This window comes from Cricetulus griseus (genome assembly GCF_003668045.3).
Source record: "Cricetulus griseus strain 17A/GY chromosome 1 unlocalized genomic scaffold, alternate assembly CriGri-PICRH-1.0 chr1_0, whole genome shotgun sequence".
In the NCBI taxonomy this organism is placed as follows: Eukaryota; Metazoa; Chordata; class Mammalia; order Rodentia; family Cricetidae; genus Cricetulus; species Cricetulus griseus.
The window spans coordinates 108,415,153-108,442,918 of NW_023276806.1; the positions used below are offsets into that span (position 1 = coordinate 108,415,153).

At 39.1% G+C, this 27,766-nt stretch overlaps 1 protein-coding gene across 7 annotated transcripts in view; it reads left to right on the forward strand.

The window, feature by feature from the left end:
- Positions 1 to 13,075, forward strand: part of Sclt1 (sodium channel and clathrin linker 1) — a 146,862-nt gene extending 133,787 nt beyond the window's left edge. For 6 of the 7 annotated variants that reach the window (XM_027391906.2, XM_027391907.2, XM_027391904.2 and 3 more), the window contains 3 exons: positions 8,402 to 8,480; positions 10,830 to 10,925; positions 12,771 to 13,075. In XM_027391906.2, the coding sequence (XP_027247707.1) occupies positions 8,402 to 8,480; positions 10,830 to 10,925; positions 12,771 to 12,833 (238 nt within the window). In that variant the 3' untranslated portion in view covers positions 12,834 to 13,075. The remainder of the gene's footprint in view (positions 1 to 8,401; positions 8,481 to 10,829; positions 10,926 to 12,770) is intronic. The other variant, XM_035451108.1, reaches the window with a different exon arrangement.
- The last annotated feature ends 14,691 nt before the right edge of the window (positions 13,076 to 27,766 follow it).

Consider the following 27,766-nt stretch of genomic DNA (forward strand, 5'->3'; position numbering starts at 1 on the left):
TTCTCTGGATTTCCTCAGTGTCCGTTGTTATATCCCCCTTTTCATTTCTGATTTTGTTAATTAGCATGCTCTCTCTCTGCCTTTTGGTTAGTTTGGCTAAAGGTTTGTCTATCTTATTGATCTTCTCAAAGAACCAACTCTTTGTTTCGTTGATTCTTTGTACTGTTTTCCTAGTTTCTACTTTGTTGATTTCGGCTCTCAGGTTGATTATTTCCTGGCGTCTACTCCTCCTTGATGTGTTTGCTTCTTTTTGCTCTAAAGCTTTCAGTTGTTCTGTCAATTCTCTAATGTGACTTTCGTCCAGTTTCTTCATGTGAGCACTTAGTGCTATGAACTTCCCTCTTAGCACTGCTTTCAGGGTGTCCCATAAGTTCGGGTGTGTTGTGTCTACATTCTCATTAAATTCTAGGAAGTATTTAATTTCTTTTTTTATTTCTTCCTCAACCCAGGAATGGTGCAATTGGGTGTTATTCATTTTCCATGCAAATGTAGGTTTTCTGCAATTCGTATTGCTGTTGAATTCTAGCTTTAATGCATGGTGGTCTGATAAGATACAGGGGGTTATTTCTATACTTTTGTAACTGTCGAGGTTTGCTTTGCTGCCAACTATGTGGTCAATTTTAGAGAAGGTTCCATGTGGCGCTGAGAAGAAGGTATATTCTTTTGTGTTTGGATGGAATGTTCTATACATATCTGTTAAACCCAGTTGGGTCATAACTTCTGTCAGATCCTTTATTTCTTTGTTAAGTTTCTGTCTAGTGGTTCTGTCCAATGGTGTAAGGGGGGGGGGAAGTCTCCTACTATAAGTGTGTGTGGTTTTATGTGTGGTTTGAGCTTTAGTAATGTTTCTTTTACAAATGTGGGTGCTTTCGTATTAGGGGCATAGATGTTCAGGATTGAGACTTCATCTTGATGGACTTTTCCTGTGATGAGTATGAAATGCCCTTCTTCATCTCTTTTGATTGCTTTCAGTTTAAAGTCTAATTTGTTAGATATTAGGATTGCTACCCCAGCTTGTTTCTTGAGCCCATTTGATTGGAAAATTTTTTCCCATCCTTTTACTCTGAGGTATCGCCTGTCTTTGAAGTTGAGGTGTGTTTCTTGTAAACAGCAGAAGGATGGATTCTGTCTTCGTATCCATTCTGTTAGCCTATATCTTTTTATGGGTAAGTTAAGACCATTGACATTTAGGGATATTAATGTCCATTGTTCATTGGTTCTTGTTTGTTTTGGATTTATTGTTGGTGGTATCATTGCGTGTGGATTTTGCCCTCCTGTTTCTTTTTGTGTTTGGTAAAATTAGATTATCTATTGCCTGTGTTTTTGTGAGTGTAGTTATGTTCGTTGGGTTGGAGTTTTCCTTCCAGAGCCTTCTGTAGTGCTGGATTTGTGGATATGTATTGTTTAAATCTGTTTTTGTCGTGGAATATCTTGTTTTCTCCATCTATAGTGATTGAAAGTTTTGCTGGGTACAGTAGTCTGGGTTGACATCCATGCTCCCTTAGTGCTTGTAGGGTATCTATCCAAGACCTTCTGGCTTTCAGAGTTTCCATTGAGAAGTCGGGTGTGATTCTGATTGGTTTGCCTTTATATGTTACTTGGCCTTTTTCCTTTGCTGCTCTTAATATTTTCTCTTTATTCTGTAGATTTGGTGTTTTGATTATTATGTGTTGGGGGGACTTCTTTTTGTGGTCCAGTCTGTTTGGTGTCCTGTAAGCTTCTTGTACTTTCATAGGCATATCCTTCTGTAGGTTGGGGAAGTTTTCTTCTATGATTTTGTTGAATATGTTTTCTGTACCTTTGAGCAGTGTTTCTTCACCTTCTTCTACACCTATTATTCTTAGGTTTGGCCTTTTTATGGTGTCCCATATTTCCTGGATATTTTGTGTTAGGGATTTGTTGGACTTGAGGTTTTCTTTGGTTGATGAATGTATATCCTCTAGCAAGTCTTCAGTAGCTGAGATTCTCTCTTCCATCTCTTGAATTCTATTGGATATACTTACATCTTTAGTTCCTGATCATTTATCCAGCCTTTTCATTTCCAGCATGGTCTCATTCTGTGTTTTCTTTATTGTGTCTATTTCAGCTTTCATGCTTTGAACTGTTTCAAGAGCTTCCTTCATTTGTTTGGATGTTTTTTCTTGGCTTTCTTTAGATTCTTTAAGAGATTTATTTATTTCTTAAATTTTTTGGTTTGTCTTTTCCTCCAATTCATTTAATTTTTTGTTTGCTTTTTCTTCTATTTCTTTAAGGGATTTTCTTGTTTCCTCTTTAAAGGTCTCTATCATCTTGCTGAGATAATTTTTGAGGTCCATCTCATCTTCATGCTCTGTGTTGGGCTTTTCAGATCTTGCTGGAGTGGAGTCCCTAGATTCTGGTGGTGTCATATTGGTCTTTCTGTTGTTGAGTGAAATCTTATTCTGTCTTCTCCCCATAACTTCTTTTAGTGGGTGCAGGTGGGGTCTCTCTATCTCCTCTTGTGACCCAGTGGTGTGTGGGGACCAGGAATTCAATGTCCACAACTCTGGATGGTCTTGACGCTCCTGGTAGTCTCCTCACTAGTTCCTAGTTCCTCGGTCGGTCGGCGGAATGGAAGAGTGGGGTGCTAGCAGATTCGGTGTGCAGGGAGCTCCTCCTGCCTGACCGTGTCTAGCCCAAGCCCGCAGGCACAGGTGGGGGTGGTCGGGGTGTATGATGTTTTGGGCTGGAGTCAGGAGTGGGCAGAGACTCACCTAGTTCCTGGGTCGGTCAGTGGCAGAATGGAAGAGTGGGGTGCTAGCAGATTTGGGGCGCAGGGCTACCTGACTTCTTTTTGATAAAAAATTCCAAGGACTGGTAGAATTCCTCTATATGTCCAGCGTCTAGTTGTTCCTGTACTAACTTTTCTAAAGCCTCTAGCTTCTCAGAGGTCATAGGCCATTGTCCTACCCAAACTGGTTTGGCTCCTCTGAAGGTCCATCATTTATACCTAGTTTCTGTACAGCATGGATGGTTGGTAACCGTTTTCCATAGGGTCTTACCAGATCTTTTCTACTATCTAAAGACTGTACCTAATTTGTATCTGACATTGGAGGAATATTAATCTGAGTATTCCATTGCTGTAAGAGATCACGACCCCAGAGATTTATAGCTATATCTGTCATATATGGTTTCAGTATCCCTTTCTGTCCTTCTGGTCCAATGCAGACCATCGAGTTAACACTCTGTTGAACTTGAGATAGAGTTCCAATTCCTAAAAATTGTACATTTGGCTCTCTAAGAGGCCATTTCTGAGGCCAAGATTTTTGGGTAATAATAGTTACATCGGCCCCAGAGTCTACTAAGCCAGAAATAACTTTATTATTAATTTTCACTTTCAACTGAGGCCTTTTATCATTAATAGAAGCTTGCCAAAATGTGCGTTTCTCATTTTGTCCATTCACATTTGATTCTTCATCACTATTCAAACTACCATCTAGAGCAGAATCATTTTTCACAATAGGCAAAGAATTATCTATTGGTCCTGTGAGAGATTGTCTCCCATTGCTACTGAGAATGACCCGACCTTTCTTGAAAAGGGGGCCTTCTTGAGGTCCCCCCGGGGTTTCCCGACCTTAACGGGTTTCCTTGTATGTCCCTGGTCGATCTACATTCATTGGTCCAGTGTCTGCCCTTACCACATCTACACAATCCAGAAGGCAGTGGCCTTCGGTATGAGGCATTGTTAGAATTCGTTTGTCTACAGTTTCTCTTAGTATGTCCCAATTTACCACAGTTGAAACATCTAGATTCCTGGTGCCTTCATGGTCTCCAGGGGAAGCCTCTTCCTACCCAAGGTTCTGGTTCATAGTAGTAGTAACCTCTAGCCTCTTGGTACCTATGTTGACCTCTGTAAGGTGCTTCTCCTTCCCAAGCCCTTGTATTCTCACATCTAGAACTTTTAATTTCCTGTTGCCTTTTTAAACCTTTTGAAATGGCTTCTCCTACCCAAGCTCCAGTATCTTGTACATTATAGTTAATGTTGGCTGCATACAAACCCATTCTTCTAGCGGAGCTGATCTGATCTTTAAAGGCAAAAGTATTCTTTTGCATATTGTGTTTGCATTTTTATAAGCTATTGTATATATAATTGATTGTCTTGTTTCTGAATCTGTTACCTGTAATTCTGCTGCCCTAGTTAACCTTTGTAAGAAGTCCTGGAACTGTTCTGTAGGTCCCTGTTTTATTCTGGTATAAGCTTCTAGGTGTTCTCCTGGCTCATGAACCTTATCCCAGGCATTTAATGCTGCTTTTCTGCATAGAGACAGTATATCATCATCATATTTAGCCTGAACCTGTGGGTCAGCATAAATACCCTGACCAAGAATCTTATCTAGGGGGGCTTCAAAACCTTCCTTTATGCCCTCACGCTCAAGGAGCTTTGCCTCTTCCCTTACTAATGCCTTCCACTGGATTTGGCATGAATTCTCAAGTACAGCTGCTACCAATCATTCCCAATCTGTGGGTGTCACCCTGTTAAAGGTTGCCCATGAATGTAATAGCTGTTTTATGTATGGGCTATGGAGACCATAACAGACAACTGATTCTTTAGTATTCTTAAGATCCTTCAGCTGTATAGGTTGCCATTTATAAGCCATCCTTCCGTGAGCGTGTTTTTTAGAAGCTGGCTTTTCTACCATGGTAGCTGGGTACACTAATGGTGTACAAGTAACAATCTTAGAAGAATAGTCGTGATACCTGGGTAGAGTAGGTTCATTGGATTGGAGTGGTTCTGCCTCTGAGGCATCCCAATGATCTTTAAGCCTAGTAATGATATCCTTTTGAAAAGTTTCAATCTCCTTAATCATAAAAGATTCCAAGCATGTTAGTGAATCTGTAAATTGCTCTAACTGCTCATCTACATGTTTCTCTAGGTCTTTAATACGATCATCCTTAGGAAGCATCTGGATGGCATGGAAAATGCCTTCTAGGTGTTGGAGTTTAGAATGGAGGTCATGATTTGCTGATTTTGAGTCCTCAGCAATTGACCGTATGGACCTATGTAATCTGTCAGCCCTATACTATAAATTATCTTCCAAACATTCAAATCTAGACTCAAATTTGTGATCTGCTACCTTGGATGCTTCAATAATTGATTGAATGGCACTGTCCAATTCTTCAACCCTATCCTGGGTATCTTGCATCTTTGCATCTAATTTCTGGGTAACATTGCCTATCTGAGTTTCTAGCTGGCTACAGATATTCTTTAGCTCGTCATTGTCTTCTGACAGCCTAGCCTCTAAGGCCTCAGACATGGAGGATCTCTCTGTGTTTACCTTATCATAAATACGCTGCATCTCATCTTGGGTAACAGACAGCTCTGTCTTTAGCGTATTGGACACAGAACCAAGCTTATCATACAATTTCTGTTCCACTTGTTGCACAATTGTGGTCTGACCAAATCTGTTTTCCAAAACCTCACTGCGTAAAGCTGTTATTTCCTGTAAGTAGGTGGTGAGGTTATCCTTATCCCTATTCCTGAGTCCTCTGGCTAGTAATATTATTTGTACCAGCAAACTAACTGCCATTACAGTATATAGGCTGGTAATTGGCAGATTAGCATCCTCCTCAAACAGTGAATTCACGTAATAAGCAAAAATATTACCAATTTTAGCAAATGATAAATATTCTGCCATAATTTTACCTGATTTCTACTCCAGATGCAGTAACTATCTTTGACCAGTGGGTGGCACAGGTGTTCGGTTAGTCCATGGCGTTTGGCAGCAGTCGATGGCAGGATAGTGGTAGCGGTGGAGAGAGGTCACAAAAGCGGCTGTGCTTATCTTAGAGAGTATACGGCCTTGCGGCTGCAACCACTGAAAGACATGCAACTTTACCGCAGCAGTGACCAGGGGAAGCCTAGGCCTACTCACCTCTAGACAGCTAGAAACTGTCTCCAAGCTGGGCAGACTGTTCTGAGCAGCTCACCTGCCGCCAGGAACATGCTTGTGTTGGGGCAGCCGGTTGGCTGGGAGCCCGGGAGCACCTGTGGAGAGAGAGCCCCCCCCCCCCCCCCCCCCCCGGCCTAGGCCACAGGCCCGGTGGAACCCACAGCCTGTCCCAAATGGGGTGTAGGTTTCCAATATCCTGCTCCTGACAACCAGATATAGTGGAAAATTACAAATACGGAGTCAGGTAGAAATACAAGGGTATTTAATAGGGAAAAGCCTTACTAACAGAGCAACCTAGCCAGCCGGCGTGGCAGCAGTCTGTCCAGCAAGTACAAATGTGAACCTGAAAGAGAAACGCAGTCCCCTGAAAGTCCCTCTCTACGTCACCCTGACCACACCCTCGCAAGCGTAGTCAGGCACACCTGTAGCCAGCCCCTAAGTAAGCGTGGCTACAGCTTCCCCTACATGCTTGTGTGTTTAAATTAAAAAGATGATTCCAGACAGAGTGACACACATCCTTAATCCCAGCACTCAGGAGATAGAGCAAGCAGATCTCTACATTTGAGGCCAGCCTAGTTTGAGTTCCAAGCCAACCAAGAAGCATAGTGAGAGCCTGTCTCAAAGGAGGAAGAGAGGAGGCAACCTCAATTCTGTGCGTCAGATAACTTCAGCTTACGAAGCATAATAAATAGTGACAAAGAGATACCAGACATGCATAGACACAACACAATTTACTACATCAAAATGGCATTTGAATATTTAATAATTTGCAAGCTTTGAATTCTGCCATGAGACACTATACATGAACCTTGGTTGATTTGTTTTGCTTTTTGAGACTGTGTCACTCTGTAACCCAGACTCAACAATATATATAATATATTATATATATATTATATATATATATATATATAATATATATACTTACCATATGGTAAGTTGTGAATTTTTTTTTAAATTGTGACCTGATTGTTTCTTTAATTGTCTATTTCTAAGCCAAGGTTTCCTTTTGTAGGCCTAGGTTGGCCTCACATTTTTTATCTTGTGCCTTAACCTTTAATGTTCAGCATTACATGCATCTATCACCACAATCAGCATGATACAATTTTTTTGAATTTTTAATTGTATATATTTGTGCCTGCCTTTCTCTATGTCCACCATGTGTATGCATTGCCCACACCCACAGAGACAAAAGGAGGGCATTGCAGCCCCTGGAACTGGAGTTACAGGCAGGTGTGAGCTGCCTTATGTGGATGCTGGGAACTTAACCCAGGTCTTATGGAAGAACAGCTGCTGAGCTATCTTTCAAGCCCATGGTGGGTAGGTGGGTGGGTGTGTGTGTGTGTGTGTGTGTGTGTGTGTGTGTGTGTGTGTGTGTGTGTGTGTTTTAAGACATGGTATCACAATGTAGCTCCAGCTAGCCTGGAATTTGCTGTGTGTGTGTGTGTGTGTGTGTGTGTGTGTGTGTGTGTGTGTGTGTGTGTGTGTGTGTAAGACATGGTATCACAATGTAGCTCCAGCTAGCCTGGAATTTGCTATGTAGACCTGACTGGCCTCAAACTCACTAAGATCCACATGCCTCTGCCTCTTGAGTGCTAGGACTAAAGATGTGTGCCACTAAACCTGTCTGTCTGTGGTATACTTTTTAATTGTAACAAAATATACATCATTACATTTACCTTCTGAACCATTTTCCTGGGTTCAGTAGTCTTAAATATCCTCACAGTGTAACTACCCTAGAATATATGTATATTTTATACATTAGTTACTCTTTTATTGCTGTGACAAAACACCATGACCCAGGCAGTGTATAAAGGAAGTGTTTCTTTTTTGCTATGGTTTCAGAAAGTTACAGTTCATGATAACAGAGTGAAAACATGGCAGCAGTAATAGCAGAGAGCTTGTATCTTGATCTGCAAGTAGGACATTATGAGAGAGCACCCTGGGAATAGTGTGAGTTTTTAAACATCAAAGCCAAACACCAGTGACAGACACATGGCCTTCAACAAGTTCATGCTTCCTAATCCCTTCCAAACAGCTGGGAACCAGTTATTCAAACATGAGCTTATGGAGGGTATTCTCATTCAAACCACCACATTTTATTAAAAATAAAATGGATTTGTTTGCTATTTAAAAACTTTTGTTCAAAAGCCAGGTGTTGGTGGCACATGCCTTTCATCCCAGCACTCGGGAGGCAAAGGCAGGCAGATCTCTGTGAATTCAAGGCCAGCCTGGTCTCCAGAGCGAGTACCAGGATAGGCTCCAAAGCTACACAGAGAAACCCTGTCTCGGGGAAAAAAAAAATTGTTCAGAATATAAACATGTCTACTAGTAAAAATTTAGTTTCATAATGTTTTATTCTTAAGTTTTATTCCTGTTTTAAACTTAAGTTTCAAGTGTATATTTTATATTTGCATATACTTCTAAACTTTTTCTTTTTTAATTTTGTGTTTTAATCAGTTCTCATATTCTCCCTGCCCCTTCTTGTTTAATAGGAGTGAGCTGAATCGACAGAAATTTCATACACAAGAGCTACTTTCTCAGCTGGAAATGGCAAATGAAAAGGTAGTTGAGGTAAGAAAATGACTCCCCTTCCCCCAGGGAAGTACTTTCTAAACACACGGTAGCATTTTAAATGCACCAAATCCAAATTCTCTACTTGGAAATAACCACATACAAATCACCCCTGAAAGTCCACACTTAATATAATGTGAATAAAAGCTTTGAAAACCAGTGACTTGTCTTTTGTAAATGGTAAAAGTAGAATTCTTATTTGGTGTTAATAGTATAATTTGTGCAGTGTTTTAGAGACTATATACTTTAGGATCCTTTTTCATGAGACTCTCTAAGATTGTCTTGTGTACCTAAGTCCTCTTCATTTGTTTTACTTCATCACAAAAAAGCACATCAAAAATACTTTTGTCTAATAGAATATACAAAAATAATATTAAGATAGATCTACCATAGAACCATATACAAAGAAAGAGTTCCTCATTTCTTATGGCTTTATAAAATCAAATCGTTTCTAGGTTTAAGGCTTCCTAGAGCTCTAATTCTTCATTTATGTACTAACTTCAGATATGTATGGTAGAATTTCATGGCCTATCTTGTATTGTCATCTACAAGGGACATAGTGAGATCACCATTCTTGAACATCATGGCATTTTTTATGTAAAACACTTAGAAAATAGTTAAAGATTTGATATTGAAATGTTCCTTGGTAAATTTTCTACTTGGAAAAATACATTGTAAGTAAAAAGCACAATTTTCAGTACAGTAGTGTTAGCAATATTTGACCAAAAGGAAACAAAAAAATCAAATTTGCCCAGTCTGTACTTTGTCTTAACCATTATGGTAACCATATGGATAGATATATATTATATATAGTCTGATTGTAGCTATCAAAATGATTATTGGTAGATAATGAGATCACTAGTAGATGAGGTACCTTTTAAAATTTAAAACTTAAATTTAATACTCAAACAACTTGGTTGGTTAGTACAGCTGATATAGATCTTTTCAAAGATTTAATTTTGCTTTTGGACACAATCAATTATAATAAGCTCATTTTAACCCTTTGCTGTTTATTTCAGTGCTATATGTTACTCAGAATGGCATTCACTTTAACCCCTTTGATGCTAGGACATAAACAACTATCTAGTTCTTCATTGAAAAGGGGGGTTTTAGCCATTCCTGTTTTGCCTTGTATTCTCTGGATCCAGTTAAATACCAGAAAACAAAAAATAACTTTGTTTTACAAAAGTGTCTCTTTTTTTTGCATTGTGACAAGCAGGTAAGTGTGGGAAAAGAACATATTTTCAGTTGACAAATTGTTTTTAACTTGCTGAAATAAAGTATGTACTGATCACTTGGTATTCATATTATGGTTCCTGTTATATTATGGTACTACAAACTAGGCTGTATAAATAACATAAAACTATGTCCTCATGGTTCCAGAAGTAAGAAAGTGTCTATAGTGTTGGCTTCTTGGGAGACTCTTACCACCTTCCTCCTAGCTCTTGCAGCTCTGAGCATTCCTTGGCTTATGGGTCATGATTTATCTTCACAGCATTTCCCTGTATGTATCTGTTTTTGTGTCCAAATATGCCATTTTCATGAAGACACCAGCCATGCAGAATGACTCAATATAATCCCCTAAACTTAATCATCTGCAAAGATTATTTGTAAAGTAAGGGCACATTCACAGCTACCAGGGATTAGAACTATAGCATCTTTGGGGGAATAGAATTCAATACCTAGCAATATCTAGTGACCCTAATAGCTTCCACAGGATGCAGATGTCCTGAGGAGCAAAAACAGAGTTCATTCCAACCCTTTGCTGAGTCTGTGGTTATAAGGCCCAGTGCTTGGCTTCTGTGGTTCTAAAGCAATGATCAAGCACCAAAAAGTCAACAGACCAAAAACTCAGGAAGTCTTGGGGTTTTTTGTGATTCAGTTTGCTTTTGAATTTGTCAAATGGAGTCTTGGATGATATGAGGGGAAGAAATAACTTAGGACAATGGTTTTCAACCTTCCTAATGCAGCCCTTTAATACAGTTCCTCATCTTGTGGTGATCCCCAACCATAAAATTATTTCTTTGCTACTTCATAACTGTAATTTTGCTGCTGTTATGAATCATAATGTAATATCTGGTATGCAGGATATCTGGTATGTGACCCCTGTGAAAGAATCGTCCAACCCTCCAAGGAGTCTTGACCCACAGGTTGAAAACCACTGACTTAGGAAGAAGTAAAATCACCTGTGTAATATGATGCTCTTAACTTGGAAAATGTAAATACAGAGATGATGGTATCTTTATTTTACAAGTGGTAAAATCATGTCCAAGTTTTTCACTGGCTATTCCATAAGACATTTACATATCACATTTGGATTTGAATTTGTTTTATATTTCCCCTTAAAAGAATGAAAAGTTAATTCTGGAACATCAAGAAAAGGCAAACAGACTTCAAAGACGTCTAAGTCAGGCAGAAGAGAGAGCTGCTTCAGCATCCCAGCAGGTAGGGAACACCCTCGTTATCCAGAGCTGATAAACAGCCTTCATATATGAAAAGTAAATCAGCAGGGTTCCTCACAAGGTCCCAGAGAACTGACAGTTTGATCTTTACTCAATTAACCTGCATAAAATTAGCGTCTTTAATACTGCAGTTGAAGTATTAGAGTATATAAAGTTTATATGTAAAATAAACATCAGTATCCTCTGTCTACACCCATATCTAGAACTACCATCTCTAGTAAAGTATTTGGTAGCCAGAGAACTTTTTTACTGAAATTAAATGAAATGAAAACTTGAGGTCCTACTAGCCAGATTGCAAGTGTTTGGTAACTGTGGCTAGTAGGAAGGTTGGACAGAGCAGATACAGAACATCGCTGACTGCACAAGTTTGTGCTAGTAGCATTGCACTGGACATAATGTTCTGTCCAAAGTTAAGTACTTGTGTTTATATTTGAAAGTACCTTATTGTTACTTTAGGTTTTAGGTAGAAGCAAAATATTTCAGATACAAGTTACCTTTATTTAATGTACATTTGTATATAACCAAATAAATCCAAAATACAATATAAAAACTTAGCCATTGGGAAGTAATTTGGAAAATGTGATATATCAGTGAAATTCTAGTGTAAGTAAAGAGTAATGTCTCAAAGTATACACATTATATAAATGAAATGAGCCATTTCTTCTAAATTAGGAGCAATAACTCCTTTTAGGAATGGATAGAGATCAGTTCATTGAGCATTTAGGCAATTGGGATGGATGGATGGATGGATGGATGGATGGATGGATGGATGGATGGATGGATGGATGGATGGATGGATGGATGGATGGATAACAAAGCAAATCAAGTCAAACATACTATTAACTAACATTGGGTATATATGTACTGTTATCATCAGAGTATTCTTAACTACTGATGGCATGGCATGTTGTCATTTAGTAGCTATGTTTTGTTGTTATTATTGTTGGGTTTTGTTTTAGTTTTGAGACAGGGTCTCTCTGTGTAGCTCTGGCTGCTTTGGAACTCACTATGTTGACCAGGCTGACCTCAAACTCACAGAGCTCCTCCTAGCCAGCCTCTCAATTCTAAATGTTGGGATTAAAGGCATGTGCCACCACACCTGACTTTCCCTCTAATTTTAAAAGATTAAAAGTCATACAAATACTCAACAATGAAGTTGTGTTCAGATAGGGAAACGTTTACAGATATTAAGAAAAATAAAGGAAATTTATTATGCAGTTATTTCTGAGGCAGATCATCTAAGCAGTAAAGGAAATTCAGACTTTTTAACTACCAAGGTGGGGGTACTCATTTAGAAAATATATGAAGAGATATACTTCAAAACTGCAAGTAGCTGGAGGTGGTAGCATTTGCCTGTAGCTTTGGGACTCAGAAAGCTGATGCTGGAGGATCACAAGATACAAGACTAGTCTGAACTTCATAGTAAGCTCTGTTTCAAAAAAACAAGTAGAGCGTTGTTGGGGCACACCTTTAATCCCAGCACTTGGAAGGCAGAGGCAGGTGGATCTCTGTGAGTTCAATGCCAGCCTGGTCTCTAGGGCTGTTACACAGAGAAGCCCTGTCTCAGAAAAAAAGAAGAAAGAAAGAAATATAGGAACTATGAACTGTTATATTTGGCATGTATTTCTGTACTGTGATTCAGACACTTCAAGAGTAAAATGCACACATACACACACACACACACACACACACACACACACACACACACCCTCTTTCAAGGCCCTTCCATTCAGACTACCTCATTGGTTGTGATATAGCACACTGCTTTGTTTTAGTCTTAACACTCTCCACAGAGAAACTACTTACTGATTGTTTGTTTTGTTTGCAGCTCAGTGTGATTACAGTGCAGAGAAGAAAAGCAGCCTCCATGATGAATCTGGAAAATATTTAAACATAATCATAGTTCACTGACAGAACTGTAGAGTTGGGAAAGCTGTTGTACCAAAGTGCATTGACATGGAGAAGCCTGCAGAGAATGGTGAAAGCTTGTGTCATTTTCCATAAGCATTTTCCATTCTGTTTTGAGGGTTATTGGAAAACAGAACAGTGACAGCTTCCTGTAAGTAAAAAAATATATATATAATCTTATACTTGAGATTCAGTGGAGAATAAAGCCAGCTGAGAAGAACACACTGCCTTCATCAATGTGTCTAATTTTAATTCCCCTTTTTTTCCCTTGAAAGAATATATTTTCAAAAGAGGTTTAATAAAAACCCTAGGATTTGATATTTCAGGTTCTAAAATTTGGAGATTTAATATCTCATTGTTATTTCTAAGTCATTTTTATAGTTCTTAAGATTCTCTACTATGAACTCTAATATAATAAATTATGTATTTTGTAAAATGATGTTGTCATGTATTTGAATGCATAATTGTAATGACTCATTTTTAACAACATAGTTTTATGTAGTTATAGACCTTGACAATATTTTAGCATTTAGGAGGGGTTTTTATTCTTTTCTTTTTTCTTCAAAGTTTACTAATCAGATGGAGATCTTAAATTCTAAGGCTGCATAGCTTCGAGTTGTTGTAATCCTGAAACGCTGCATAGATCTGTATGCTTACTCTGTTTTTCTGGTGTGAGCTCCCTGTATACTGGTATACCAGACGGGTTTACATCTGAATAACCAGTTAGAAGGCTTTAACCATTTTCCAAATGAGTTGGAGGCAATGTGAATATACCCCTAATATATATATTAGTGCATATAGTGTATATGCACTCACCCTCAAAGTTTAGGAATGGTGCTAACAAGCTGACATAATCACAGAAATCTTTGTCAAGGAGCCGAGAATGTAGGAGTTTGCCTTAGAGCCTACCATGATAGGATAGTAGGTTCAGCCTCTTCGCACACAGCTTTCCCTCGTTCTTCTTCTCTAAACTTGGTGTCCTTCTTTAATTCTGTTGGTACATCATCCTTCCTCCAGTCAACAAAGTCTGCATATACTTTTGCATTTATATGAAATCTTCCCATTTCAAATATCACTTCCTCAGATAAGAGTTCTCTAACTTAAGACTATGTGAACCCTCTCTTGTTATAATGTTCTTAATACTGAGTTTTTTTTTCTCTTGTTGCACTTACCAGTAATTAACTGGCTTTTTTTTTAACTTTTAGAAGGTCTTAAGATAAGATAACATCTATTTTCATTCACCACTATGTCCTTAGCACCCTGCTGAATTCCTGGCTCATTGAGAGTGTAGCATAACTGTCCATAAACTTAGGTTTCAAGAACAGGGTCATGCAGAATGGCCTATTAGCTGAACTGAGGACTCCTCTTTGCATCTAACAATAACCTCTCCACTTAGCTCTCTCTGTGAATATCTGAGTATTCTCCAAGACCAGGATAAACTATAGAGTGAGAGTATGTCACTCCTGCCTCATAAATTGTTAATAATTTCTAATGTGAAAATGCTAGTGGAATTTTAACATTTCATGTATTGGTCAATCTTAACTTCATTTACAAAGACATTATCATTTCTGTGTTTTAGGAAACAGGAAAAATGAATGGAAAACAGAAAAGAAATTATCTAAATCTAAAATTGAAGCCAACACAGCTAGTTCATTTTATTTGTTCATGCATCTTTTATGTCTGCCTGAGAAAGAAAGGAGATGTGATTACTACTTCTTCCCTTTGTGTACAAATATGCAAATTGGGACAGTCAGTATTCTCCTAATTCTCCTCTGGTGTGAGAAATCCAGGTACCTTAACAGAGAGGAAATTAGCAGCAATCCAGCCATTCATTTATTCTACAGATATGATTTCCTAGCAGTACTGTCTTATTAGAGCAGCTCTCAAACCAATCATCATGAATATTATTTAAATATTATATAAATCTGTTCTTTGGCCATAGCACATTTGAACTTTTTTTTTCAAAAACTAGCAAATTCAGGGTCTGGAGAGATGGCTCAGCAATTATGAGCATTTGCTCCTCCTCTAAGGACCCAAGTTCAGTTCCCATAATCCAGATAGGGCAGCTCACAACCACATTAACTCCAATTCCAGGAGATCCAACTCCTTTTTCCAGCCTCTATGGGCACTTGCCTTCATGTGCACACAATAATCCAAGGAAACACACATAATTTAAAAATAAATCCTTTTTAAAAAACATAACCGATTTAAATAATATAAGCAGTATTCATGCAGAAAAATCCTCAAAAAATTAAAAGCAAACAAGCAAAGCAACAAATTTTAGCTAGGTGCTGTGACTCACATCTGTAATTCCAGCACTCAAGATATTGAAGCAGAAGGATGACTCTGAATGCAAAACCAACCTGGTTGTACCCTGAATTCTGAGTCAGCCTAAGCTATAGTATGAGCCCTGTCTCAAAACAAAAATAACAAAGAAAATAGTATTTGGGGAAGAAAAATAATAAATTTGTAGTAAACTTTATCAAAAATAAATTTGTTTGGGAGTTAAGGAGATGGTTTCAGAGTTAAGGGCAGCATTGGCTGCTCCTCCAGAGGACCAAAGTTTGGTTCCAAGTACCTATGTGGCAGTTACCAACCATCTGTAACTCCACTTTTAGAAGATCTGATGCCCTCTTCTGGTTCCCATGGGTACTGCATATATATACATGGACACACATGCAGGCAAAACACCCACACAAAACTAAACATAAATAAAAATGTGTTTAGTTTCCCTAACCATGTGCATATATGTATGGCTTTACAGGCAAAAGGGTACTGACTAGTTTCTTTTACCGATCATAACAACATAAGCATTTGCGGTAATACCAATACTATCATTTGTATAGCATTTGTGGTAATATTAATATTATCATGTATATGAAGAAGAAGAAAAGTAACTATGTACATACATAAGGGATCTTGAAAGTAATTTTTTACAGTACTATCACCTTTTTTTTGTTTTGTTTTGTTTTTTCAAGACGGGGTTTCTCTGTGTAATAGTCCTGGCTGCCCTGGAACTCACTCGGTAGGCCAGGCTGGCCTTGAACTCACAGAGATCTGCCTGTCTTTGCCTCCTGAGTACTGGGATTAAAGGCAAGCAACACCACTGCCAGGCTACAGTACTACCACCTTTAAGCCCAAGAATTTACCCTAAAACTTTGCAGAAGACTGTGGGTATGCTCAGTTGTAGAGCACTCACCTGTGTGCATGAGAACCTAGTTTCAAACTCCAGTACTGTTAAAAGCAAAAATCCCCCCAACTCCACATTGCTACAGGCACTTCACTATGCACACTGTGACCCCTGTTATCTCATCCAGTCACTGTTACCTTATTGATAACAAGTCAGAGACTTTCAATTATGGCTGTTCAATGTGTTTCCAATCTGTTTGTTTTTTTTTTTTTTTTTCCTGCTGTACCTTATCCTAAGGTACCAAGCCTTTTGACTTGCAAATGTTCTTTTATGCCACACTAGACATGTTTCCCATTTCTAATCTAATCCTGATCAACAAGAAAATTGCTAGTCTTCTTAGTAACTCCATGTAGCATCCTAGTAACCATGATTCATTCTGTTAGTGTTTATTGAAACCTTTGAAAAGGCATAATGGAAATTTTCATTCAGTATTTTTACTTGATGGTAACCAAGTCCTTTCTTGAAAGGAAAAAAGTGCCAGAAGAATGTAGTATGATGTGTAAGGAAAACTGTTAGCACTTGGATCTGTGAAAATAGAGACTAGCATCTCTACTGTTATATAAACTATTATAGAGGGTAAAAAAATACTAGAGAAGTAACAATTACAGTTTTACTTACACCTAAAATAATTCATTGGAGAATTGTCCTGGATCTATGATAAATATGTTGATACATATTACAGGTATATATTTATTGCTATCTATGAACAGTAAGCATTTGCATTTATCATCACATATAATCCAACACATCTGCTTGGTGGAGATGATCCCCTTCCCAATAATGGAAAGTATGGTAAAGGTTGAATATTTGCCAGTCATATCACAAGCAGATGACACAGCTAGGTTTAAAACCAGAATCCCTTACACTCTGCAGCATGGCATCTATCAGGTTGTAGTATCTGTGCTGGCATTGATTCAGTGGTAGCCTTCTCTCTCTCTCTCTCTCTCTCTCTCTCTCTCTCTCTCTCTCTCTTTTGGTTCAAATTAGGAAAAGCTTGTTTCACATGTCAATCCCTTCTCCCTCTCCCTCCCCTCACCCTCACCCCTCCTACCTCACCCCAACCTATCCCCCACCCCATCCAACCACCCACTCCCCAGGCAGGGTAGGGTCCTCAACCAGGGCTCCACAAAGTCCACCACATCATCCTGGGCTGGGCCTGGGCCCTTCCCCATGTGTCCAGGGCAAGAGTGCATCCCTTCACGTGGGGTGGGCTCTCAAAGTCCCTTCTTGCACCAGGGAAAAATACTAACCCACTACCAGTGGCCTCCTAGAGTGCAGTGGCCTCCTCATTGACATCCATGTTCAGGGGTCTGGATCAGTCCTGTACTGGCCTCCCAGACAGCATCTGGGTCGATGTGTTCCCCCTTGTTCAGGCCAACTGTTTCTGTGGGTTTCTCCAACCTGGTACTGACCCCTTCGATCTTCATTCCTCCCTCTATGCAACTAAGTTCCAGAGTTCAGTTCAGTGTGTATCTGTGGATGTCTGCCTCTACTCCTTCAGCCACTGGATGAGGGCTCTAGGATATCATAAAGAGAAGTCATCAATCTCATTTTAGGGGAAGGGCATTTAGGTTATCCTCTCCACCATTGCCTGGATTGTCAGTTTGTGTCATCCTTGTAGATCTCTGGAAGTTTCCCTAGTGCCAGATCTCTCCTGGGACTTATAATGGCTCCCTCTAATATTGTATCTCTCATTCTGCTCTCCTCTATTCTTCCCCCAACTCAATATTTCTGCTCCTCCATTTCCTCCCCTCCTCCCTCTTCTGCTCTCATTCTGGCAGCTCCCCCTACCCTACCCTCATGCTCCCAATTAGCTCAGGAGTTCCTGCCGCTTCCCATTCCTGGGTTTCATGCATTTATCCCCTAGAGTATTTCATGTTTCCTAATTTCTTCGGTGAAGAGGATTGTAGGCTGGTAATCCTTTGCTCTATGTCTAAAATTCATATATGAGTTAGTACATACCATGTTTGTCTTTTTGTGACTGGGTTACCCCACTCAGGATGGTTTCTTCTAATTCCATCCATTTGCCTGCGAATTTCAAGATTCCATTGTTTTTTTTCTGCTGAGTAGTACTCCATTGGATAAATGTACCACATTTTCTCTATCCATTCTTCAGTTGAGGGGCATCTAGGTTGCTTCCAGGTTCTGGCTATTACAAATAATGCTGCTATGAACAAGGCTGAACATATGTCCTTATTGTATGAACGTGCATTATTTGGGTATATATCCAAGAGAGAAATGGCTGGATCTTGAAGTAGACTGATTCCCATTTTTCTGAGCAACCACCATACTGATTTCCAGAGTGATCTTACAAGTTTGCACTCCCACCAGCAATGGAGAAGTGTTCCTTTTTCTCCACATCCTCTCCAGCATAGATTGTCATTGGTGTTTTTGATTTTAGCCATTCTGACAGGCGTGAGGTGGTATCTCAGAGTTGTTTTGAGTTGCATTTCTCTGATGGCCAAGGATTTTGAGCACTTTCTTAAGTGTCTTTCAGCCATTTCAGATTCCTCTGTTGAGAATTCTCTATTTAGTTCTGCACCCCACTTTTTAATTTCATTGTTTGGTGTTTTGGTGGCTAGCTTTTTGAGTTCATTGTATATTTTGGAAATCAGCCCTCTGTCCGGCATGGAATTGGTGAAGATCTTTTCCCATTCTGTGGGCTGTCATTACTGACTATGTCCTTTGCCTTATAGAACCTTCTCAGTTTCAGGAGTTCCCATTTATTAATTGAAGATCTCAATGTCTGGGCTACTGGTGTAATGTTCAGGAAGCGATCTCCTGTGCAAATTTGTTCAAGGGTATCTCCCACTTTCTCTTCTAAAAGATTCAGTGTGCCTGGATTTATGTTGACATCTTTGATCCATTTGCACTTAAGTTTTGTGCATGGTGACAGATATGGATCTATCTGCAATCTTCATCATGTCCAAATCCAGTTGTGCCAGCACCATTTGTTGAAGATGGTATCTTTCTTCCATTGTATAGATTTAGCATCTTTGTCAAAAATAAGTTGTTCATAGGTGTGTGGGTTGATATCAGGATTTTCAATTGATTCCATTGGTCTATCTGTCTATTTTTGTGCCAATACCAAGCTGTTTTCAGAACTATGGCTCTATAATAGAGCTTGAAGTCAGGGATGGTGATGCCACCAGAAGATCCTTTATTGTACAGAGTTGTTTTGGCTATCCTGGGTTTTTTGTTTTTCCATATAAAGTTGAGTATTGTTCCTTCAAGGTCTGTGAAGAACTGTTGGGATTTTGATGGGGATTGCATTGAATCTGTAGATTGCTTTTGGCAGGATTACCATTTTTACTATGTTGATTCTACCTATCCAAGAGCATGGGAGACCTTTCCATTTTCTGTTATCTTCTTTAATTTCTTTCTTTAAGGACTCAAAGTTCTTACTATACAGGTCTTTCACAATTTTGGTTAGTTTTACCCCAAGATATTTTATGTTGCTTGTGGATATTGTGAAGGGTGATGTTTCTCTGATTTCTTTCTCATTCCATTTATCATCTGTATAAAGTAGGGCTACTGATTTTTTTTGAGTTAATTTTGTATCCTGCTACTTTGCTGAAGGTGTTTATCAGCTGTAGGAGTTCCCTGGTAGGATTTTTCGGGTCACTTATGTAGACTATCATATCATCTGCAAACAGTGAAAGTTTGACTTATTCCTTTCCAATTTGTATCCCTTTTATCTCCTTTTGTTGTCTTATTGCTCTAGCTAGAACTTCAAGTACAATATGAAAAGATATGGAGAGAGTGGGCATCCTTGCCTTGTTCCTGATTTTAGAGGAATCACTTTGAGTTTCTGTCCATTTATTTTGATGTTGGCTGTTGGTTTGGTGTATATTGCTTTTATCATGTTTAGATATGTTCCTGTTATTCCTGTTCTCTCCAAGATCTTTATCATGAAGTGATGCTGGATTTTGTCAAAGGCTTTTTAAGCATCTAGTGAGATGATCGTGTGGTTTTTCTTTTTCAGTTTGTTAATATGGTGGATTACATTAATGGATTTTCATATGTTGAGCCATCCTTGCATCCCTGGATGAAGCCTACTTGATCATAGTGAATGATTTTTCTGATGTGTTCTTGGATTCGATTCGACAATATTTTGTTGAGTATTTTTGCATTGATGTTCATGAGGGATATTCATCTGCATTCTCTTTTTTAGTTGTATATTTGTGTGGCTTGGGTATCAAAGTGATTCTGGCTTCATAAAAAGAGTTTGGCAATATCCCTTCTGCTGCTATTGTGTGGAACAACTTGTGCAATACTAGTATTAGCTCTTGTTTGAATTTCTGGTAGAATTCTGCAGTGAAGCCATCTGGCCCTGGGCTTTTTTTTTGGTTGGAAGGCTTTTGATGACTGCTTCTATTTCATTCAGGGTTATTGAATGATTTAAACTGCTTATCTGTTCTTGGTTTAATTTTTATAGGTGATATATATCCAGGAAACTGTCCATTTCCCTTAGATTTTCTAAATTTATGGAGTACAGGTTTTCAAAGCATGACCTGATGATTCTCTGGATTTCCTCAGTGTCCGTTGTTAATATCCCTCTTTTTGTTTCTGATTTTGTTAATTAGCATGCTCTCTCTCTCTGCCTTTTGGTTAGTTTGGATAGTGGTTTGTCTATCTTGTTGATCTTCTCAAAGAACCAACTCTTTGTTTCATTGATTTTTTTGTAATGTTTTCCTAGTTTCTACTTTATTGATTTCAGCCCTCAGTTTGATTATTTCCTGGCATCTACTCCTTGGTGGTGAGTTTGCTTCTTTTTGCTCTAAATCTTTCAATTTTTCTGTCAATTCTCTCATGTGACTATTCTCCAGTTTCTTCATATGAGCACTTAGTGCTATGAACTTTCCTCTTAGCACTGCTTTCAAAGTGCCCTATAAGTTTGGGTATGTTGTGTCTACATTCTCATTAAATTCTAAGAAGCCTTTCTTTTTTTATTTCTTCCTCAACCCAGGAATGGTGTAATTGGGTGTTATTCAATTTCCATGAGTTTGTAGGTTTTCTGCAATTTGTATTGCTGTTAAATTCTAGCTTTAAAGCATGGTGATCTGATAAGATAACAGGGGGTTATTTCAATTCTTTTGTATCTGTGGAGGTTTGCTTTGTTGCCAACTATGTGGTCAATTTTAGAGAAGGTTCCATGTGGCACTGAGAAGAAGGTATATTCTTTTGTGTTTGGATGGAATGTTCTATAGATATCTGTTAAACCCATTTGGGTCATAACTTCTGTTAGATCCTTTGTTCTTTGTTAAGTTTCTGTCTGGTGGTCTTGTCTAGTGCTGAAAGCTGCATGTTGAAGTCTCCTACTATAAGTGTATTTGGTTTTATGTGTGGTTTGAGCTTTAGTAATGTTTCTTTTACAAATGTGGGTGCCTTTGTATTTGGGCATGGATGTTCAGGATTGAGACTTCATCTTGAAGGACTTTTCCTGCCCTGGTAGCCTTTATAAATGTCCTTGGTGCCTGGGATAGAACTCACATCAGCATCTGGATGCTCTCCAAGACTAGGTGACTTACCACTCTTTTTATTTCACAGGTCCATGTTCTTCATCAAAAATATAGGTCTCTAGTCCAAAGTCCATCACATTACTCAAAGAAACACCTTGGACTGGTTCTTTAGAGCAAAAAACTCTACTTCCCTGGTACCAGCTTATCATTAGCTTACTTTTCTGTTGCTGCAATAAAATTCCAGGAGCAACTTAAGGAAGAAAGATTACTTTAGCGTACAGTTCTAGAGGGCTAGAGTTCATAATGGTGGGGATAGTTTGGCATGGTATGGCACCTGGCTGATCATATTTTATCTGCATGCACACAAGAACCAGAGAGTGTTAAGTAAGAAGTGAAGCAAGGCTATGAGCCCCTAAAGCCTGTCCCCAGTGACAGCCTTCCTCCAATAAGGCTGCACCTCCTAAAGGTTCCATAACCTCCCCAAACAGTGCTGGCAGCTGGGCACCAAGTGTTAAATACATGAGCCTATGGGGGACATTTCTTGTTTAAACCACCACACTTACCTGTGCCCATGATTTGAATAGATTTTGTCTTTCAATGATATCCAGTGTCCTGTTCATATTTTAACTACTTCATCTTTTATTCTCAGAATGTATTAATACCTTTTCTTAAAGCCCTCATAGTATGTCTTCCATTTGACCAACCTATTGATGAAACTTCCCAATGAGTTTATTTAATATGTTGAGGTTTTTATTTCTGAATTTTAAATTTGATTTTTCTTCAATATTTGTATCTCTTTAGTAAATTCCTCTTTTGTATTCTGCATTGACTTATTTCATTCAACTGCTTTTGTTCTCTTTAAATTGATTCAGAAGTTTATTTGTGCCATCTTTGGTTTTGTTGAACATTTTTGAAGTAGGTTCTTTCAAATTCTCTGAGATTTCATCTAACTCACTCTCATTGGAATGCATTGCTGTGGAATTAGTAATTTTCAGAGGGGTCATGCTGCCCTACTTTTTCATATTTCTTCTTACATTTCTGTCTTGGCATTTGGGTTATCTGGGTGGTTGGTTGGGTTTTTGTTTGCTTTTTCAAGTCACCTGTATTCTTTCATTTGTGTATCCATGATGTTCAAATCAGACTCAGTTGTAGTACTACTGACTAGGGGTATAATTCAATAATTAAACTCTCATCTATGCTCGGGATACCAGGCTTGATTACCAGCTGTTCTCCAGGAGCAGAATACTAATTACAGGACTGTCACAACCAATAGATGAAAATACAGCATAGCCAATAAAAACAATCATTGTTTGAATCTAATAATTGGAGGGGGTGTAAAGGATTTAGTACATGGTGTACTAAAATACCTGTTTCCTGTGGGTAGGAATGACAAGGAAATGAGCAAAACATGACTGGAATTCTAGAGCTCCAGAGAGAAAAGAGAAAATAGTGAAGATAAGACAGCTCCAGCTAGAGGGAAAGGAAAAGAAAGGAAAACACAGTGAAATAATTTAAAGCAATCTCTGCACTGAGGCTGAGGCAGGAAAACCCCAACTCCAACCTCCTGTGTCTGGAGCTGTATTTTGGAAAAGCTTACCAAAAACAAAGGGCAAATGAGACAGAACAAAGCTGGTCCACTGCTGCAGTTAAGATTACTACTGCTGTGATGAAACACCGTGACCAAAATCAACTTGGAAATGGTTTGTTGTACTCACAGTTCCACGTAACATCATCAAAAGTCAGGGAAGGATCCTAGAGACAGGAGCTGATGCAGAGGCCATGAAGGAATGTTGCTTACTGGCTTGCTCTTCATGGCTCAGCCTGCTTTCTTCTAGCATCCAGGACCACAAGCCTAGGGGTGGCACCACTCACAGTGGGTTAGGCTCTGCCACATCAATCACTAATTAAGGAAGTGCCCTACAGGCTTGCCTGCCTACAGCCCAATCTTATGGAAGCATTTTCTCAACTCATCTGAGAGTTCCTTACTCTCAGATGACTGTAAACTTGTGTCAAGTTGACATAAAAACTAGCTAGCACATGCAGTTGTTTTTTGTTTTGTTTTGTTGTACTATTTGGGGGCAGGCTACTCAGCTCCCAAATAAATACATGGAGACTTATTCTTACTTATAAATGCCCAACCTTAGCTGGGCTTAATTCTAGCCAGTTTTCTAACTTAATTAGTCCGTTTCTCCTCTTCTACATTTTGCCTCTGGGCTTTTTACCTTTCTTTATTCTATATGTCTTTCTTCCCTCTTACTCCGTGGCTAGCTGTGTGGCTGGATGGCTGACCCCTGGTGTCCTCCTCCTCTCCTTTTTCTCGATCCTCCTCCTTCTCATGCTTCTATTTATTCTCTCTGCCTGGCAACCCCGCCCATTTCCCTTTCCTAGCCAATAGCCTAGCTATTAGCTGTTCAGCTCTTTATTAGATTACACAGGCAAAGTAACACAGCTTAACAGAGTTAAAGAAATGCAACATAAAAGAATGTAGCACATATTTTCATCATTATACAAATATTCCACAGCATAAACAAATGTAACACATCTTTTTTTTAACACATCTTAAACTAATATTCCACAACAAGCACCTCCATTATATTTAAATTAGATATTAACTAAGGAAAGGACAAAAGTGAAGGAAAAAGTACTAGGCACAGGTCCAAGGTCTGTATGTCATCTCTCATCTAGATACAGGTGCCACGTCTTCTCCATGCTGACTGTATTCCACAGGCTGAGTCGAAGAGGCCCATTGACACTTGTCTGGGCTCCCAGAGGGGCCTCTGCCTCAGTGTCTACCTAGCCCACTCAGCAGGGCTGTTTTTTAAAATGGCCTCTTGCCACCGCTCAAGTAAAGTGTGAGGTAAGCAAACCTTTCCCTCCCTCCCCTTTCTGTTATTGAAAGTGCAGTGTGGGTTTCCTGAAAGCCCTGCCATAAGAAGTCCCCATCCTTTGTATCACTCACTGGGAAGAAAGCATTCCTCAGTCAGATTTGAGCCCTCCTGAATACACACTGAAAGCTCTCCAGTTTCCTAAGTTTCCCTCCTTTCACTGCTACTGAAAGCAGGGTTTTGCTGTTGTCATCTACCTCACAGGGTGACTGCTCTCCTGGAGCTTCCAACAATCTGTATGTGTGTCATTCACCTGCCATCTTCAGGAATCTTGGTGTCATATTCTGCCTTTTCTGACTCAAACCCTAAAGCTTTTCATTAATACCTTGAAAACTTGTCTGAGTGTCTTTCTATTGAGTGGCACTAACTTGGTAATATTCCAAACCTAGAAAACCCAAGTGTCCATAACCTAACTCCCAGTCAAGTAGTGGAAAATCCAAATTTTCTAACAAAAAGAACTTAACGATTCAAACACTGAAGCTGGAGCAGAGCCACAGTTGGGGAGGAAAAGAGGAAAGTTTGCCTTTGAGGATGCTGTGGGGAGAAACAACAGAGGGAAAGATGTACTTCATGAAAAAATTGTTTTACATTGGAAGTAATTCTGAAATTAGAACCACCAGCCAGATAAGTAGGTAAAATAACCAATTACCCCACAATTGGTAAATATACTATAAAAGGTCTATTAAATACAAGCCAAGCCATGAAGAGACTATCAGAACAGACTGGCAGTGTGCTAGAACAAGTGCCATTCATTTTGCTTTGCTTTGCTACTTGACTTGGCATTACTTGTTTTTGCTTGTTTATTTGAGACTGCCTCAAACTCACAGCCTTTCAGCTTCAGCTCCTTAGTGCTGGGATTAGACGTTGGCCACCACATCCAGCAGCACTGCTCATCCATTTATAGAAATGGCTAGGGTTGTTATGCTTAATATCACACACACAAAAAAAAAATATTGATTTGGAGATTTTTGCATTACTTCAAAGTGTCAAAACAATCTTCATACCAGAAACTGATTTTAAATAATTTTTTTATCTCCTGAATATTGTTGGACTGTAGAGAACTATTCTTTGCATTCCTAATAGCAGTATTATTTTCTCTTTATATATGCGTTTGTTTTGCTGTAAGTATGTATGTTATATGAAGGTGTATAGCTAAAGTAATTCAATTCTTCCTGGCAAAAGGAAGAACATAGTCCCTCACAGACTGGACTTCTGTCATTTCATTCTCAAAGTCTCTTAATATAATGTGCAAAGCCGAAACTGTTGATTTTACTATAAATGATTTGATGAAGTAAAGTTCACATATATAGGCCTGTATGTCCTCCAGAGCATGTGAATTGCTTTATGTGAACTACTTTCATACTGAGAGCAGCAGAGCCTGGAGACCATATCAGACTAGATGGGAGTGGTTTCCAGATCCCCCCACAAATGGTGAGCCTCAGTTTCCTCATTGGCAAAAAGAGAACAGTGCTTGCCACTTGATAAGCCCAGTAATTACCAAGTCTGGAGACCCCTGAAGGCTGTACAGAATGACAGAATCTGCCATTTGGAAGTTGTTACTGTGGAGATAGCATTGGCAAGGTTACAGCTAATTAGGGGAAGCAGTTCATTTCAGCACAGCCTGAGTCAAGGAAACAAGACTAGGCTACTGCTACAATCTAGCAAGAAATGAAGAACCGTGAAGAGGTGATGGAACCACAAGAAACGGAAATGGTTGGAATGGTAGAGACCTTGACGAACAACGGGCCATTGAAGAAAGCATTCACAGAGGGTTTCCAGAGTCTGCTGCCTAAAACAAGAGAAACACTGAATTCCCAAACCTTAAGCATCAGTAGAATCTGAGAATTACTACCCCTTAAGAAAGCAGTACACTCAGAAAAGAATTCAGCTGCATGGAGAGCAGCAGAAACCAAGGAATGCACAGGATAGATTAGAGTGGCTTTTAATTTTTTTCAGAGACAGCATAGACTAGGCTGAATGTCTAATGCAGTTCTGAGCATTAAAGAGAAACTGGAGGAAAGATTTCAGTGTTGCAATTAATGGCAGCTTGTTGCAGATGGCTAATGTTTCAAAGGCAGAACCATTTTCTCCTTGATTTGGGTGGAAACATGAACTCAAATCCCTGGTGCCACATTTCCCGTCACAGATTACAAAATTGCCAACACTGGGCTCTTCCTTGGGCTCCTGGGGACTTAATTTCCCTAGGGAGCTATTGTGATTATTCAACTTTAAGACCTTATAGGAAGAATCACAGTTATTTCTCTCTGGAGTCTTAGAGCAAGCAACATGGAAGTAAATAGTCACTAAGGAGGACAAGGAGAAGTAAACAAGGATTTAGCCAAGTATTGGCTATTCATGTTAGAAAAGCTTTGCAAATTATAAATTTGAGTAGAGTGGTAATGACATGCTATCACTGCTAATCATAATCTACATGGGGATGTGTACTCTATATCAGGCTTGCTGCTTCCAACACAAAGGTGCATATGACTGATTGTGTAAGAATGTTTCCACAGCAAATATTCAAAACTAAAAATTAAGAGGCTCAGTTTTGTCAAGTCCCAATGCTGTGATCTTCGGCATCTTTTTTGTGGAATGTAGGTCAGTTCCTCTTATTTGACCTACTGTTACATTGTTCTCTGCTGAAAGGGATCTAATGAAATCACTCTGAAAAATGTTAAGTACTTCATAATTCATAAATACAATCTTCAGGAATAACGTCAGCCTGGGCAGACTCACCGAGTCATAGCAAGTCCTTGAGCATCCTAATGCTGATAAGATATGGCTTACTATGGTTCGATGCCTAGCACATGCTTTGCAACTCTAGTAAAACACCAAAACATTGTTCTTTACAGCAGTAGAGATGGAAAGCAGGGTCTTGCACATGCTGGACAAGAGTTCTCTCTCAGAGGTACACCCAATTATGTTTTTAGAGGTGTTGTTTTTGAAGATGTTTGAGGAACTACCTATTGATTCTTCTTCCTTAACCTCCAAAATTACAGGATAACAGGCCCATGTCACCTTGCTGTGGAAGTTGAGGTAGGAGGCATAAGCCTCTGAGAAAACTCAGGCTCATGAGGCTTAATGACTTAGCTATGGTTATGTGAACAGTAAACCACAGCTGAGCCTTTAAACCCTAAAGTCTGTGTTGCTTCAATAATTGTGTTCAGATCCAAATAATATCCTGTCAAGGTGGCAGGTGGAGACAAATGGACCCACACTGGGCAACTATTAGTGACAGTGTCTAGAAACCAACCCAGTGATTCCATGTCCTCTGTATAGGTGTGTCCCCTACAGTTCTCATTCTCCATATAACAGTGAGACAACAAACCCACAGAAGGACCCCTAACCAAAAGCAGATTAACACAACAGAAACTTAAAA